Source organism: Colletotrichum scovillei (genome assembly GCF_011075155.1).
Source record: "Colletotrichum scovillei strain TJNH1 chromosome Unknown Contig00009, whole genome shotgun sequence".
In the NCBI taxonomy this organism is placed as follows: domain Eukaryota; kingdom Fungi; phylum Ascomycota; class Sordariomycetes; order Glomerellales; family Glomerellaceae; genus Colletotrichum; species Colletotrichum scovillei.
In genome coordinates, this window is record NW_023336267.1 from 656,037 (window position 1) to 671,688 (window position 15,652).

The window sequence follows — 15,652 nt, forward strand, 5'->3', positions numbered from 1 at the left end:
ACATGCCTGGGCGGTACCCAGAAGACACTCAGTACCCCTGATCATTGTCCTGCTTGGAACCCGGCAATAAACGGAGATCCCTGGCGGGGTTTCTGGAGGAGGAGGAAGAGGAGAAGACCAGGGGTTTGGCGGCGTGATGGCCGTGGAAAACTCATGTGCTTGACAAACAGAAGCCGGACGGATAGCGAGGTGGACAGGCCGCAGGCACGTTGGTGATAATAGATAGCCAGTGACGAGCGCTCCGTGTCATGTCGTTGGAGTCGTCGCCATCTCGGTATCTCCCTCTTGGGCCGGCGATTGGCCCCGGTGAGTGAGGGGTATAGCTACTACAGCCCAGATTTGGGGCCAATGTTGCATTGCCAATGATTCAAGAGGTTGTTGAAGGGGACGCAGAGTATACGGGGCATACTGGCAGAGGCCAGCGTTGAGCACACAGGCATTGTTGTTTGGTGGAAAAGTAGACGGGTCGAACAGAGTCACGACCACTGCAGGATCACATCACACTTTCTTGATGCTCGCCTGTTTGCCTCTGGATATCTTGAACAACTAAGATGAAGTAGGTATGTTTTCCGAGGCAAGGTGGATGGATGGGTGGTATGGTGATGTGTCGAAGACACGAATGGCAAGAATGCAATCGGAAAAAAGAATGCAATCGGAAAGGAACCCCCAAGCTCGTAATAAGGTAATCTCCAGCCAAACAATCTCTTGCTCCAATGCTCAATGCTCCTTCTCTTCATAAACCTCCATCACGCCTTCCCTCGTTACGATACGATGCCTCGGAACCTTCCAGGTCTCATTTGTCGCCACGTGAAGTCGTGATAAGGCAGGTACAGAAAACATCTTCGCTCTTGCTCTCTCGGTGTGAAATGAGGTTCCTACCTTAATGTTAAGGTACCTTAGCGACGTTGACTATTGGTCGGGAGTGCGAGGCGCTGCTTCCCAATTGGAGCTTGAGATTCCGTCGTCTTGTCGCACTCGCTGGCTCCTTCCGAGTCTAGATCCCTTCCTAGGTACCTTACCTACCTTACAAGTTACCATTGACAATTGCCCCGAACCTCACCTTGCTTACACCGGACTTACCTTAATTACTAGCAAGATACTTGGATACTTCTCCGTACGCAACGTCTTCCTACCTACCTGAGGTACCTGCTTGACCTTACTCGTGGCTGGGCAACACGGCGACAGGCACCGTATTCCTCCCGACGCAACGAACATCCTTCTCTTCTTTCGGCCGCAGAGAAGCATGTCGCCCACGTCTGCATCCACCATAATTCAAGATTCTGACCGCTTGTCCGCATCGTCTGCCCTCTTTCAGGAACATGCGAACTCCGAGGGGGCCAGGGCCGCATCTCGGACACTTGGAACCGACCCATCTCGAAGCCTACCTTAACAAACTTCCCTGTCCGCCAATGTCCCCAAAGCTCCGAACGACAAAAGTCGCGCGGCACAGCCAAAGAGCTGCATGAGAAGCGAGCCCGCGCCGCACACACAATCCCATTATCAACAGCACTTTGACGAATAATCACGCTACGACTACATACGTAGCCGTATATACGCGCTCAATCGTCTTTCCCCGCTGGCCCATGTCTCATCATGTGACTGATCGACCCATTCGCCTACCGTGTACATGTTGCCGATCGACAGGATGGTCTCTGTCTTATAATTGCTCCTCCTGTCTCACCACCAGCCGGCGATAAATGCGACCGCCGTCTGCGCACACTGGCGACGAGACTGGTTCGACGTGTGAGCGAGAGTCGGAGATACAGCCGGCCAATGGCAACAGTCAGCCAATGAATCCAACGGTTCCAGGTCCCTTCATGCTCCGGCAGGCATTACTTGCGACTGCTGCACCTCAACTCCACCAGTCTCACTATCGGATTCCTGCCTACACCCATATAGGCTGTTAATCCGCCCGTGTTCCCTGGACCCGGTAGATGGGCTGTTCAACCAGGCCGGTATCGCGCCTTTCGCAATAATCTGGGCCCGCGGTCTGTTTCCGCCTTCTCGTTCTTGTGAGCAACAAGTCACAATGCTGCTGCATCAACAAACGTCTCTGCAGAAAATGCAATCTTGGAAACATCTAGAAGGCCACACAGCGTCTGACTCTGCGCAACTGCCAAGGTGGCACCGCAGCCGTTCCAGCCTACACGGTAGTGTACACTACATACTGAGAGTGCCTTACCGCACCGCGTACGGATGCTGCGCGCAGATGCTCCATGATGGTCCCCCACCAAGCACAAGCCTCCAACGTGCATTCCTGCAAAGCCCACACTCCTCCATCTGGGACGGCATGTGATTGGAGGGGCTGTCCCACGGCGGCTCCCGAGCATCCAACTTCACCCGGCCCCTAGCTGCGTCGAAAGGTTGACCTCTAGTAACCAAGATGGTGCGACCTACTGTCTGATACATCCGGACAATATCTCCGGCTTCAACATCATCACTTACAACCGAGGTTCCGTGATTGCTACAAAAATATCGCCTCCCAACTTGTCTCTGTACAAGGAACCAAAATCTCACAACTCATTCCGCTATCGATTAGTCGCTTAACGCTACCATGACAGACACGCACGACGAACGAATTGCAGCTCTTCAAACGTTCACCGCTTGTGACATTTCAGATGCACTCGTGAAGCTCAAAGTACCTGGGGCTGGCTTCCTGCCTGATCTGCAACTGCTGGGCCAACCGAACCCCGCAGATGCTCCCATCACCATAGCACCGGCATCCACGATTCTCTTCGCTCGGAAGGGCGAAACGTTGGATTCGCCCGCGGCAAATATTCCCGAAAACACGCACTGGGCTGATATCACTCAGCCGGGTACCATCGTGATCATCAGACAGCCCGACGGGCAGAAGAATGCCGTCTGCGGAGGAATCATGGCTGTGAGGATGAAGGTTCGGCAAGCGAAGGCGATCGTAGTAGTAGGTCGTGCCAGGGATCTGGACGAACTAACCAGTACGGGTCTACCGGTGAGTCGAATAAACCACCTGGGTCCTTTAGAATCTTCTCCAAGTCCCCTAATCATCTCACCGGTCGCTGAACCTTCTTAGGTCTGGTCAAGGGGACTCTCCACGGTTGGCGCAGGGGCAGAGAGTACCCCTTGGGCAGTCGAAGTACCTATCAACGTCGATGGCACGGTTGTCAACCCTGGCGATCTCGTTTTAGCTGATCCGGTGAATGGGGTTGTCGTCATCCCCAAGGATAAAGTCGACAAGGTCCTGGAGCTCCTCCCCAAGCTCACAGCTGCCGACGACAAGGTCAAGGCGGACGTGCTGAATGGAACATCCGTGTTTGATGCCTTTAAGGCGCACCGGAGCAATCTCTAGATACAGCTGGAAGGTTATGACCATACCTTGCCGGGAACTTTCGGGCTCGACTGGATGATGAGATGCTACGGGTTGCCAGTCATTTGCTACGTCGGCAGAGTTGTCTCACTCAGATGAAGACACCCAGTCCTACATCGTGACTTTACGGCAAACGCTTGGGTCTTCTCACTGTGGGGTGGTACTCATTCGCGGGACAATGTCGTTATCCAAGGACCTGGATTAGGGGGATGGAGTCGTCAGTTGGGGTGGGAACTACCTATGCAATGCATAACCCATCTTCTCGTCACAAATCCCTTGCGACTCCAACGCACTGATACTGACGACCGCAAGGGTCCTTCAAGCGAGCCACCACCACCATCACTGTCAGAACTAATCCGTAACTTCTTCCTATAGGACTCGACCGTTGGCGCCCCTTTACGAATCATGAACCGACACCGCACTCTGATCTACCGACCGGCGGCCCGCGGGAAAGGACAAAGGGCTGGCTGTCGGGCAAATTGTGCAAACGTGTTTACCCCCCGTCATCTCCGAGTCTCCCAAGAAACTCGTCTGCCATTTTGAGGCCCGACGACTTTGTCTGACATCCGTGCCCTCGGCTCAGGCTGACCGCCCCCGGTCTCTATCGTTTCCCCCCCTCCTCTTTTCTCTTGCCTCGCTCACTTTTGACTTTGCCCTGCGTACGGAAGATGGAGTCGGTATGGAACATTCACGGATAATTCGGTGTCTCTCCTAATGAAGGATACAAGCTCGGTTTGGCTTCTGTCAGAATTCAAGTTCAACAGGTCATCTTTTCCCCCCTTCCACAGAACGGGATTGGAATCTTTATCGACGGAGGGGAGGCCCCAGATCTTGTCATACTACGACTCGCAAATGATACAAGTTGCAGATGCTTGCTCTTAAGAAGGCTGCTAAACTGTTGAAACCCTACAAGACCCTGGGAAAAGGGCATCGCCTGGGGTAGTCTATCTGATGAGAGGGGGGGTGCCAATCACCTACCTTACCTTACCTCACGTCCTACTTGCCGGATGCCCCGAGCACATGGAACGCAATTCTGAAAAGAAAGATACACAGATGTGTATCGAAAATCATTGTGTTGAAGTTGAACGCGTGCTTGGGTGTGCCGCGCAGTGAAGAAGATGTACCGCGTCGTGAGACTTCCCTTGGAAAGCCTGATCCCGTTCAAGATCGATCTTTTGCGCCTGTAAAGCCAGGGGGAAAAAAGAACCACCACATAAGGTAGAAGCAAAGAGGCTGCCGGCCTGCCCTCTGCAAACAGCACAAACATGCCCTACGAATCCCGCATCACATCGTTTCTTTAGAATTCGAGAACGCTGTAGTAGAATAAAGCACGTAGCGCCATATCATGCCGTACAATAACATCAAAACACATACCGGCACCGTATGATTCCCCTCAAAAGCTAAATCCCCTCAAGATGGTGGTCTTTTACGCGTGTAAAGCCGGAGAAAAAATCACCGCTCAGAAGGGGAAAAGGACACACTCAGAAACATTTAATTCGACTCGATCCCTTTTGAATTCCCTTCTTTTTCCCATTCCCTCATTAATGAAACAAAAAACCAAACGAACGGACAGGCTACAGCACAAGAAAATAATGGCTTTTTCTATGTATGATGATCATCAATTCATAAACGTTGCCCTTCGTAAGGAGCATTAGGCAGCATGATGTGTCTCCCCCTCTCACTCTCCCTCACTCTCTCTCCCCTAGTCTCTCTCATTCTCACTCTGTTTGTGCGTTGTGTGCATGTATACCCAGGACAACTTCTCTCCCACTCCTCTCTCTGCTCTCCTCCTCGTGATCCCAACCCCATGCAAGGAAGGAAAACCACACTCAAGAAAAAAACAAAAACACAACTCCTCCTCCCCCAGAGATCCAAACCCCGAAAAGGAAAAATGATAAAAAAAAACCCTCACAAGGAAACAAGACAGCGCCCCCAGAGCTTCCGCGAACCTCCTCTCGTCTTCTTCTTCCGCCGCCTTTTCATCATCTTCTTCCTGCTTCGGCCCTCGCCTGCGTTGACAATCTCCAACGTGTAATGTGTGTACACGGACTACTGACACTGAGAAAAGACCCAAACGAGCTCGACGCGTTCCATGTCGAAAGATCGTGCCGTTGGAATCTTCCCCATGCTGTTGTTTCGACCCGTTCCCGTAGCAGTTGATGTACAATAGTCTCCATCTTTCCACGAGCTCATCGATCCTCAGAATGCTCACGGCCCTCATGAAAGCCAAACGTCCCTCTCCTTAACAGGCGTAACCCGATGATTATCAAGCCCGAAATCCAACTTCGGAATCTCAATCTTGGGCGCCGCGTCAACAGGCTTCTGCGCCTTCTGCGTCTTCTTCGGGCTCGCGCTCCGCGACTCGGGCGGCGGCCCGTACCGCACATCCCTCGAATCCCACCCGTCCTCCGTCGCCGCCGCGACCCAGCACCGCAGCGCCTCGTGCACGCAGCCGTAAAACTTTTCTTTACACAGCCGCAGACTGCCGCCCAGCACCTTTTCCCACCCGGAAATGCGGAGGTCGTTGCGCAGGTTGTTGCGCTGCGCCGACGTCGGCGTGCAGGCGATGATGGCGTTCATGAGGTCCAGGTGCGAGGCGAGGTAGTTGGTTGCGTCCCACTCCACGCCGCCGACGTAGGGGGCGGCCGGGACGGGGGGCCGCTCCGAGGGGAAGTGCCGGTGCATAAAGGCGTGCGGGTCTTGGAAAGAAGACGCGCCGTTTGTGATTGTGCCGAGCGGCGCGCCGCCCTTGGTCGACATCTCGGACGGCAGGGCAATGACGTTGAGGTGGTGTAAAAAGATCCAAAAGACCTCCTTGGTGACGCTGACAACCTCCTTGTTCCAGACCGTGTACGGCCGGTCTTTGCGCATCTCCAGCACGAAGCCGAGCGGCCTCTCCTCTTCCTTGGGCTGGGGGTTGCGCAGGAAGGAGAGCACCTTTTGCGCGCGAGCGATGCGCTCCATGGGCGGGGCCGACTCAATGTATGTAAATAACACTGACGTGATTATGTTGCGGGTAGTAAACTCGCTGGGACCCTTCTTCTCGGGGTCGAACAGCATATGGAGGAGCTTGGGAAACAAGTCCTCGTGAATGGAGTGGAGATATTGCAAGGCCAGCGCTGTGGTGCACAAAGCCTTTAAGCATAGTAAGTTTTCGTGGAGAAGGGCGTCGTCGTGTTCCTCTCTGTTGTTCGTTAGTATTTGCACTTTGCTGCCCTTGAAGAAATCACGGCTTACCTCCACTCAATAGCGAGAATGCGTTTCAAGAGGCCGACAATCTCCTCCATGCCGCCTTGCTTGATAAAGTCCTCGGTCCACGAGACCGTCTCGTTACGCAGAAGCAGCCGCAGCTTGTGCAGCTTCCCAACCTCGACCAGCTCCGGCTTCTGCACTTTGCGCAGATACGAAACGTAGTCACCCGGCCCCTGGCCGAACTTGATCTTAGAAAGAATGCCGTTGCTCCCCGTCGAGCTCGCCGAAACGGGCCGCTCGCTCACCACGCTCTCGGTAGACTTGCTCCGGAAATGGCGGCCGATGGAGGTATTCTCGCCCTTTGACTTTTTCGTCGGCGAGGCGGGCTCCTTGGGGTCCTTTTTTCGCGACAGGGTGAAGCTCCTCCCGCGGGAGCGCTTGGATTGTGTCTCCTCTTTATCAGAGCCTCCAGTCGCCGCAGAGGTAGGCTCCGCAGTGGCGTCAGCGACGCCAGCCTGCTCTTTGGCCGCCATCTCCGCCCAGTCCTGCCGGATGAACTCCATCTTGATTGTATCTGCCAGGCTGCGCATCTTGTAGCGCTGGTTCTCGGGGATGTTGCGCCGGTCGAGCATGGCCTCGAGGTGCTGGTCGATCGCTTTAGGGTCGATGGGCCTGTCGGCGGAATCCGAGGCCTTGGACTTCGTGCTGGACCCGGCGGCGGAAAAGGCTGTAAAGAGCTTGGGACGCTGGACTTTGCTTTTGATTCTCTCCGAAGCAGAAGGTTCGCGGCCGTCCATCTTTGGCCTGCTGCGTAGGTCTGATGTAGATTTGTGCTCGGAGATGGCGGTGGAGGGGTGGTATGACTTGGGTCTCTGCTTCTTGGACAGGTCGCTCGAGGCGTCGCTTCCATAACGTCCACTACCCGCGTCGAAAGACGCCTTTCCACGCAGCCCATTGCTCCCGAGGTCCTGGCTGCAAAATTGTGCGTATATGGGCGGCGCCGGACCACCCGTCATGTCGGCGCTCGACGTCGAGCTCGGGGGTGTGCGGTTCTCCTTGTCCTTAGCCTGGCGTCGCTCCTCCTCCTCCTTCGTGGTCTTGTTCAGCGACATGGTCGATCGGGGTCGAGACAGGAAGCCCGCCAGGTTCGTGCTCGATTTCGTCTTTTTTGGTTTCTCGGGGGACACGTCGCGTGATTTTCGGGCCTCCTTAGCCAAGGACTTGAAGGACATGTTGCTAAAGGCGGACTTGGTCGGCGAGCGCGATCGGTCTCGGTTGCTGTCTGCTACCGGTTGTTGTTTGCGGGGCGACGAGTGGTTGTTCAGCTCGCCGAGGGCCCCCAGACCTTCGGTGCGTATGGGAGGAGGGGGCGGCATCCTGCCCTCGAGCTGTGCGTAGGCGGCCGAGATGTGTTGGGCGGGCGTGGTGGTGACCTGGACGGAGGGCGGCGAGGTGAAGAGCGCAGAGCCCTCGGACTGGTTACGGCGGTGGATGAAGCTCTTGAGGACCGAAGACCTGGGGCGGCCTCCTCCATTGTTATCTCCTTCGGCGGCGGAGCCCATTGTCGAGGAGAGGGAAAATGGGGGCGGGAAACAACACGGTTCGAGACAGGGTTGTTGCTGGTATGGATGGACGGGAAAACAATGCTATCCCCCCTCCTTCGTGTGGAATGCTGGGCGGGAATACTGAAGCTTGCTCTGAAGAAGAATGAAGAAGAGACGGCCAAAATAACGGGAGGGGCGGGTGATGTAATTCCAATGCTTGGTGGATGTTGGATAAAGGCGAGAGGAATCCCGACAGCTATACGGAATTGTGTCTCTTCCTGCTCACACCATGTTTGGGAGACTTGGTGACGACGGGAGAAAAAAAAAAAAAAAAGGGCGGCAAATGCAAAGCTGGGGAGGGGAGATGGCTCAACGCCAGGCTACGTCCCGAGATTGCAATTGTTTTTCTGTTTCTGGTCGTCGTTGTGCAATAAGAAAGATTGATTGGGGGGGATTGGGACGGGACTGGATGGGATGGTCGTGTCGGTGAGCTGAAGGGCGGTAGTACTGGGCACCCACGAAGGAGCGGTCGTGGGGATTGTTTACGCTAGCGCTGTTGTCTGGGTGACCACGGCGGGCGGGTCTGTTCCCCGTTGCGCTGCTCCCCTCGTATCTTATCGCCCACCAGCCTAACGCGCCTGCAGCTCGGGGGGGTCTGCCAGTCTCGTCACTGGTGTTTTTGGAGGGTGCGGGGCGGGCCGGTAGAAGTGGAGCCCTACGCCGGTCGACTCGGTCATTGTGCGGAGACTCGGTTTGCTGTGCAACGGCCATGGTGTACCTCATTTGTTGAACTAAAGCTCACATCTAATTGTGCAATTTCAAACACCATCTGGGTAAGACACTATTTACTTTAGTTGTGTAGTCTCAAGTCGGCCACCTCCACATCGTCTACACAGCTGGCTTACATCTAGACATTCTCCTGTTCCACCCTCCAAAGCTTGAATCCTCTCAAAAGGTTGTAAGCATGATAGGTAGGTATATTGGCACTCGCACACCATTCTGCAAAGCTCAAACCCTCGTCTATCGAAAGCTCTCGTCTACCAAATACCGTCCGGTCTTCCTCTATGTGCCTGCCGTATCCTCCAACGCCCCCCAGACCTGTATCCCAATGGCCCTGATCATGATCCCCCACGGATGCGCCCAAAGTCGCTTCTAAGAATTCAACAAAAACAGAAGAAAAAAAAGAGACCAGAAAAACGGGCTCTCACCAACTCATTATCCCCTTGGCCCTATCAAAACCACCCCTCAACTGCGTCTCAGGCTTCACAACCTTACCCTGCAAAACCGTATACTTTACCAAATTCTCACAATCCTCAGGCTTGATCCGCGCAAGCCAGATACACTGCGCAGCACCCACGTCCTCCGTCTCCGGCAGCGCGGCCGCCGTCCTCGCCTTGGGCACCAGCTCCCCTCCTCCCTCCTTGACGCGCTCCGCCTCGTCGAGCCCAAAGGCGTCGGGCCGGCGGTACACCATCACGTTGGCGCTGTACTTGTGCCCGCCGACGTGCGAGATGAAGTAGATCCCCACACCGCCGGGCCTCTCGTCGTCCATGTCGCGGAAGAGCCCCAAGGGCCGGAGGTGGCGCTCCAGCTCCTTGCGCAGCAGCGGCGCCGACTGGCCGCAGCGGGCGTCGCGCGTCTTTTGCGAGCAGAGGAGGATCAGCGCGCTGTGCGGGCACGGGCGGCGGGAGATTTCGGGGGGTATGCTCGGTGCGGCCGCGCTCGTGTCAGTGGTGCCGTTGCCGTTTGTCGATGCTACGGGGACGGAGGTCGGAAGGGCGAGCGGCGCGAGGGGGGAGGTGTTTGTCGGCGCCTTGTCTACGAACTCGGTAATGAGCTCCGGCACGCTCTTGGGTGTGACGTGGTCGATGATGACAAAGGCCGGGAGGAGGAGGACCGTCGTGGGTTCGGTGTAGTCGCTCGAGTGGTTCGGTGTCGGGATATTGGAGGCGGAGAGCATGAGTTTCTGTTTTGTCGCATCTCCGTTAGCAAAACCTATTCCCTGCCTTCACCGTCTTCTTCTTCTCAGAGCTTGAGTAACTTACCCCATTACTCGGCGCCGCAGCCCGCCCAATAGCCTCCATAACACTCCCCTTCTCGTCCGCCACGTCCCGCACCCAATCGCTCTTCCCCGTCGCCACGAGCGCGTGCGTGCTCCACCCCTTGACCATGCCGTACAGCTCGTCGCCCTCGTCAATCTTGAAGCCCTTGGGGTATTTCACGTGGCAGCTCTCGCAGTCGTGCTCGCAGTCCTCGCCGTCGACGGCCGGGTCCGTCTTGGGGAAGAGGTCGAGGGCCGATACGCCGTGGGCGGTGCCCAGGGCGAACTTTTTGGCGCCCGTGACGAAGGACTTGAATGCGGACGTCATGGTTGTCGTCTTTTTTCTGCGCTCTTTAGGGAACAAATCAAGCGATTGTAGAAAAGGAATGGAAATAGGAATGCGACTCTCCTACACCGTAGTAGAAAGAAAGGAAGCGAGGAGGATTGTAGCTTTGGAGGGGTGGAAGTTGTATGGAGTAGAGGGGCAAGGTCTACACCTAAAGGGCTGAAGACCGGTTCGGAAAGGAAAGCAACACACGGAGTAGAGTCGTTCGGCCCACCCGTCGGAAAGGTGGCGGGATGTGGGGTATTTGGGGTTTGGCTCCTTTTTTTTTCCCCCTCGGACCTAACAAAGGTGTGGGAAACAATGACGAGGTGGTCAGGAATCGGGAATGGAAATGTTTGAGGGGAGAAAAGGTGGGATTAAGGACGGCAACACTCAACCGGCGCGCCGCAAGCTCCGTGGGCCGAAAACTGAACCAATACAGTCTCTCGTGAAAGACTAAAATGTCAAAGCTGACCAACAAGACATCCGCCCTTTGCTGGAGTTATATCCCCAGTCTACCTAGGTAGTCCCGCGCGCGTCCTTATTAATGTAAAAAGGTGTAACCCACAAAGCGGACGCAATGATTTGCTTGCCTGCTTGCCTTCCCCAACGAGTGCTCGTATCACCGAGATCCCCCCTCGCTCGGCCTCGTTAAAGGCCCAGGTCCGCGGGCAATATGCATTTATGTCCTCAAAACTCCGGCCGGCAGCGGCACGGATTAGCCGGTTCGACAAAAAGCCACGCGTGCGATTTTTCGTCTCGAATACCTCACCTAGCGTCACCGTGGAGGGGGGGGAAAGGGAGGGGAGGGGGACCTTTTGAGTTATCAGATCCTGCGGCCTCCCACACCGTACAGCAAGGCAAGGTACCTTAATCCGTACCGGCCGGACGGAGATAACAATTACGGCGGTCAACATTGTAATCGCCGTAATTGGCTGCGCATTTGCCCCAGTCCCGCGAATCCACTCCAACGTTCAGACGAAGCATCCGTACTCCGTACACTCTTGGGTTCGCAGTACGAAGCACTCTGTGAGCTAATACGCAGTAATTGGGCCGATGCTGATTCGCAAAAACACAAAATGGGAATCCATATTGAAACTATTAAAACGCTGTCTATACGTACCGTACGGTACTCTTTGATTGGAATCACCTTGCGCCCAATCCCCGTCTCCACAACTTGAACATCTCGCTTTCTCTTTCTCTTTCAAAGCTTATTACGTCTGTTGCTTTGCGTCTCTGTTCTGTGACATCATGTGTTCTTCTTGCGCGCCTCGTTGTACTCTTCATCCTCGCTCTCGTCCGCACCCAGCTCCATCTTGTGATCCCCGCTCTTTCTCCGACGAAGCTTCATCGCCTCGCGAATCTTCTTGCTAGCCTCGTCAAACCCACCCGCAGAGTCCAGAGTCGTGAACCCGCTGATGTGGAACCCGCCCGACCCGAGACCGCCTCCGCTGCTGCTGCTCCGACTCCTCGACCGGGAAGGTGGTCGCGTGGAGAAGATGCCGACGCCACCAATGTTGCTGTACGATTCGTTGCGGGGCATCGCACGGCTCGACTGCTGGGTTTGTCTCCTGGAGATGGACGGCGGCGTCGCGGCATCGTAGGCGCTGGATGCGTCACTATCGCGGCGCGCCGGCGGTGTGCGCGGTCGGGAGTATCCGTCGGCCTTGTACGGGTCTGCCACCAGGCGGGTCTTCTCAAAGTCGGGGAACATCTCGGGCCCAAGCGTGTTGATAAGATCCGTCACTTGGGAGCTCAGGTCGACGCGCTTCGCACGCAGCTGCTGGATGTTGTAGCTTGAGGCAGGGTTCAGACAGAGGACCAGAGGCCTCAGAGACTTGAAGATGTCCATGCCAACCTCGCCAAATCGCAGCGCAGCAAACGTAATACCCACCATGAGAGGCCACATGACCAAGTATGTCGTCCACCACGGCACCCATTCAGGAACGCGACCCCAGAGATGATCCTGCCAGACCTTGTAGGTGACGATGGCCGAGTAAAAGTGGTATAGAGTCGGGGCGAGGAAGATGGCAACCAAAAGTTTCCATGTAGCCATAACGTCGCGTCCCTGAACCTTGACTGTCGAGCCAGCCAAAGCCTGCTTCGCCTTACGAACGCTAATGGCCTTGGATGCGGCGAAGACAGGGGCGAAGAGAATGAGACCAGGCAGCACACCAATAAGCAGAACAAGGAGCTTGGCAACGCGGTAGAACAACAGGAAGATGACCTTGGGGATGGACATCTTGCCGTACTGGACCTGGTGGTCACGAAGGTTGACGTAGCGCAGCTCCTTGTTGTATTGCTTAACAGACTTGATCACATGGACGACCCGGGCATCATCCTTGTACTTTTCGTAGCCCATGGCGAGTCTGCGGTTCAGCTCAATGACGACGGGCAGAGGCAGCTTCTTGCCGGTGGGGTTGTACAGACGTCGAGCGGCCTGGAGCATCATCAGAGTATCATAGTCGGGTGTGGAAACGGTGACGGCGCTCAAAGCCTGGTATACGCTGTCGAGGAGCTGGCCGATGGCCTCGCGTCTTTGGTTGTTCTTGTACATCTCGACCAGGTGCCGGGGAACTTCGAAAGGAGGACCGAACTCAACAACGGCGCGACTGCGGAACTTGTGGGCGTGGAAGTAGTTCATGCCAACGGGTACGATCGTCAGACCACAGTCGGGGGATTCGGCGAGGGCACCAAGTGCCATGATGGCAACGCCGGCCTTCAGGGGAAGCAGCTCAGTGCGATCATGGCTACCTCCCTCGGGGAAGATGCCTACGCAGCCACCTGACCTCAGACGGTCGAAGACGGCCTCGTACACCTTGGTCTGATCAATGTGCGGGGCGAGCTTGTACTTGGTTCCCTTGAAGCCGGGACTGCATCCCTTGAGGTCCTTGTTGGTGAAGTTGCCATTCTCGTCAATATCATCGCGTCCGGTAAGCTGCTCGAGCGACAGCTTGCCCTTGAACGGGCGCTTTATGCGGATTTCCTCGGGTCCGATAATCTGTGCAATGTCGATGCTGGCGCCGGTCTGCTTCTTGGCAGAGGGCAAGAACAGCATACCGTGTACCTCGCCCTCTCCTTGGCCAAATTTGGTGCCAACGCCGCGGATAAGTGTAGGATCGTTGATGGGGTCGGGCAGATAGATGACGCCGGCGCCGGGCTTGGCGGCGTCCTGGGCGCGTCCGACGGGGACGGAGCCGACCTGACGCGAACCCCAGCCGATGAAGCCATGGACAGACTTTTGCGCAATGAGGAGGGAGACTCGACGACCGGCCTCGTGTCGGAGGGTGCGTTGGAGGATGAGAGCATCGACGAACTGTATGCAGAGATTGCGGGCGTTAGCATGTGACAATGACAGGGGGGCTTTGCTTCGACAAGGGGGGTGAAGAAGGGAAGAGAAAAAAAAAGAGAGAAAACTGACCTGGTTGGCGTGAGGAGCGGCGACGAAGAGAACAGGACCCGACTTGGGGACTTTCCAGGAGCCACGAGGGTGAACCTCGCGGAAGAAGAGGTCGACCAGCACGCCCAAGACCCAGAGGAAGAGGTCATACTTCCAGTTGACCATGGGGTATAGCTCCTTGGGAGGGGTCGGGTTGGAGCCGCTCTGGGGCGGCGCGGCGACCGCCGTTCCAGCGTGGTCTGGCATGGCGGCAAGAACTCGATATGCGATATCAGAGTAGGAAGAAGTGTTTTTCGGAATGGAGTGAGGTGAGAAACGTCTCTTGGTGAAAATCTCGCCAACTATTGCGCCACTCCCTCAGACTTTCATCCTCGGTGGTGGTGTGTGGTGTGGAACCTTCGGGTGCAGCAGGGCGGCAGTAGCGATAAGAGGGCTACCTTGGGCGGAGCGAGCTTTGGTTTCGTGCGCTGGCATTCACAAGCTACCAGATGGGTTTGGTGATGGGAGGAAGCGAACGACAGAGTAGTATTGTGCTTAGACAATTGGTAAGGCGCGCCTGCTCTGGTGGTGGTGGTGCGACTGGCGACAGCAGTGTGAGAGAAGAAAGTCGCTGACAATGACTGCGAGATGTGAGGTGACCAAAAATTGGGAGGGATGTATTTCTGGAGAGCCCGGGCGAAAGAGAGAGCAGCCCCAGCAGGGGAATGGGAATACCTAAGGTAGTACCTATAGGCTATGCGCCTGTGGAGGCCGGGGGTGGTTCCCCACTAAGTCGGCCAAGCCCGCGATATCATCCAGTCTTAGGTTGTCCCCAGACGCCCCTCTTCTTTTTTTCCCCTTTCAGTGCGATATTCCACTTTCGACTTCTCCTTTCTTTCTTCTCGGTTCTTTGGTAATACGCTCTGCTGCTCTGCAACCGGCCAAGGAAATAGGAAGCGTCTACTTGTATCAACGTACGATTCCCTAGCCGTGGTACGAGGGGGGATCTCTGGTATCCGCGCAAAGATTAGATCGTTAGGTTGTTTAACCTATTCAGCGCCAGAATGCGGGGGGGAGCTGAGCTGCAGACACCCGACTACTAAAGAAAGCTCAGGGCGTACAGTGGCACAAGACCTGGCAGGATGAAGAAAACCACAAGCTGGGACGCTACCTTACGTCAAGAGAGGCGAATTTGGAGTAAAACAGGCCAGGGCAGCTAGCTAATTATCTCTCTGCCGTCTGGTACATCCAAGGCGACCTGACCCCTCACCTCAACCGGTTGGCTCTCCTGCATTTTGTTGGGAAACGTCGCAGACCTCACAACGGAGGAGGGGAGGAGGGGGACTATTCAACAACTCGTGCTTTCAGTTCCCGAAAAAGGTGACTTTTCCCATCGCAACCTATCGGTAATGATTTTCTGGGGAAAGGCTTCCGTATGTCCGTCCGAGAAGCCCGGCTTCGGCTGCGGTCAACCTCGGGGACAAGCAGTGCGATTCCGGCTTAACATCGTCGTATGCCGTAGCACCCCCGCCGTGGCCCGGGAATGAAAGTTCAACGGCCCTGTAGCTAATGTCTGTCAAGTCTGTCCGTCTCTACGTTGTCGTGCTTGCAACACTTTGTCTGAGCTGGTTCGTTTTCTGACGCGCTGCAATGTGCACTTTGCAGCTCGTTCGGCGCTAGAACCTGCATCAGTGCTGAAGATGCCGTGAGATCATGATTACCTTAGTACCTTACCTAGCACCCCCAGGTACCTTACGTCAGAGCTGTGCTTACATGGTCTGAGGTGGCCTAGAGCAGATCGCGTGCGGCTAACAGCCAACTGGCGTCG

The 15,652-nt window shown here is 55.7% G+C and overlaps 4 protein-coding genes across 4 annotated transcripts; 1 reads left to right on the forward strand and 3 right to left on the reverse strand.

Annotated features, from left to right (window-relative positions):
- Nucleotides 1-1,765: 1,765 nt before the first annotated feature.
- HER10_EVM0011753 (DlpA domain-containing protein) lies at nucleotides 1,766-4,626 on the forward strand. The gene is made up of 2 exons (XM_035481176.1): nucleotides 1,766-2,968; nucleotides 3,050-4,626. The coding sequence occupies exons 1-2, from the start codon at nucleotides 2,555-2,557 to the stop codon at nucleotides 3,323-3,325; spliced, it is 690 nt and encodes a 229-aa protein (XP_035330129.1). The 5' UTR covers nucleotides 1,766-2,554; the 3' UTR covers nucleotides 3,326-4,626.
- A 671-nt stretch (nucleotides 4,627-5,297) lies between these two features.
- Nucleotides 5,298-8,097, reverse strand: HER10_EVM0007079 (GTPase binding protein Rid1; the record flags this gene model as incomplete). The annotated part of the gene is made up of 4 exons (XM_035476645.1): nucleotides 5,298-6,527; nucleotides 6,581-7,492; nucleotides 7,565-7,782; nucleotides 7,975-8,097. The coding sequence occupies 4 exons, from the start codon at nucleotides 8,095-8,097 to the stop codon at nucleotides 5,561-5,563; spliced, it is 2,220 nt and encodes a 739-aa protein (XP_035329563.1). The 3' UTR covers nucleotides 5,298-5,560.
- An 852-nt stretch (nucleotides 8,098-8,949) lies between these two features.
- On the reverse strand, nucleotides 8,950-11,064 carry HER10_EVM0012998 (uncharacterized protein). The gene is made up of 2 exons (XM_035482372.1): nucleotides 10,125-11,064; nucleotides 8,950-10,045 (listed from the first exon to the last, which is right to left on the reverse strand). Exons 1-2 carry the CDS (start codon nucleotides 10,446-10,448, stop codon nucleotides 9,284-9,286), a joined length of 1,086 nt encoding a protein of 361 aa, XP_035330272.1. The 5' UTR covers nucleotides 10,449-11,064; the 3' UTR covers nucleotides 8,950-9,283.
- Nucleotides 11,065-11,508: 444 nt separating this feature from the next.
- On the reverse strand, nucleotides 11,509-15,145 carry HER10_EVM0007220 (acyltransferase). Its single transcript, XM_035476782.1, has 2 exons — nucleotides 13,867-15,145; nucleotides 11,509-13,761 (listed from the first exon to the last, which is right to left on the reverse strand). Exons 1-2 carry the CDS (start codon nucleotides 14,089-14,091, stop codon nucleotides 11,695-11,697), a joined length of 2,292 nt encoding a protein of 763 aa, XP_035329582.1. The 5' UTR covers nucleotides 14,092-15,145; the 3' UTR covers nucleotides 11,509-11,694.
- Nucleotides 15,146-15,652: the final 507 nt, after the last annotated feature.

Coding starts and splice junctions, on each gene's coding strand:
- HER10_EVM0012998 (XM_035482372.1), bottom strand. CDS start 10,448: ATGACGTCCGCATTCAAGTCCTTCGTCACGGGCGCCAAAAAGTTCGCC. Junction 10,046..10,124: donor CTGCGGCGCCGAGTAATGGG/GTAAGTTACTCA, acceptor GCGACAAAACAG/AAACTCATGCTCTCCGCCTC.
- HER10_EVM0011753 (XM_035481176.1), top strand. CDS start 2,555: ATGACAGACACGCACGACGAACGAATTGCAGCTCTTCAAACGTTCACC. Junction 2,969..3,049: donor TAACCAGTACGGGTCTACCG/GTGAGTCGAATA, acceptor GAACCTTCTTAG/GTCTGGTCAAGGGGACTCTC.
- HER10_EVM0007220 (XM_035476782.1), bottom strand. CDS start 14,091: ATGCCAGACCACGCTGGAACGGCGGTCGCCGCGCCGCCCCAGAGCGGC. Junction 13,762..13,866: donor CCGCTCCTCACGCCAACCAG/GTCAGTTTTCTC, acceptor CTCTGCATACAG/TTCGTCGATGCTCTCATCCT.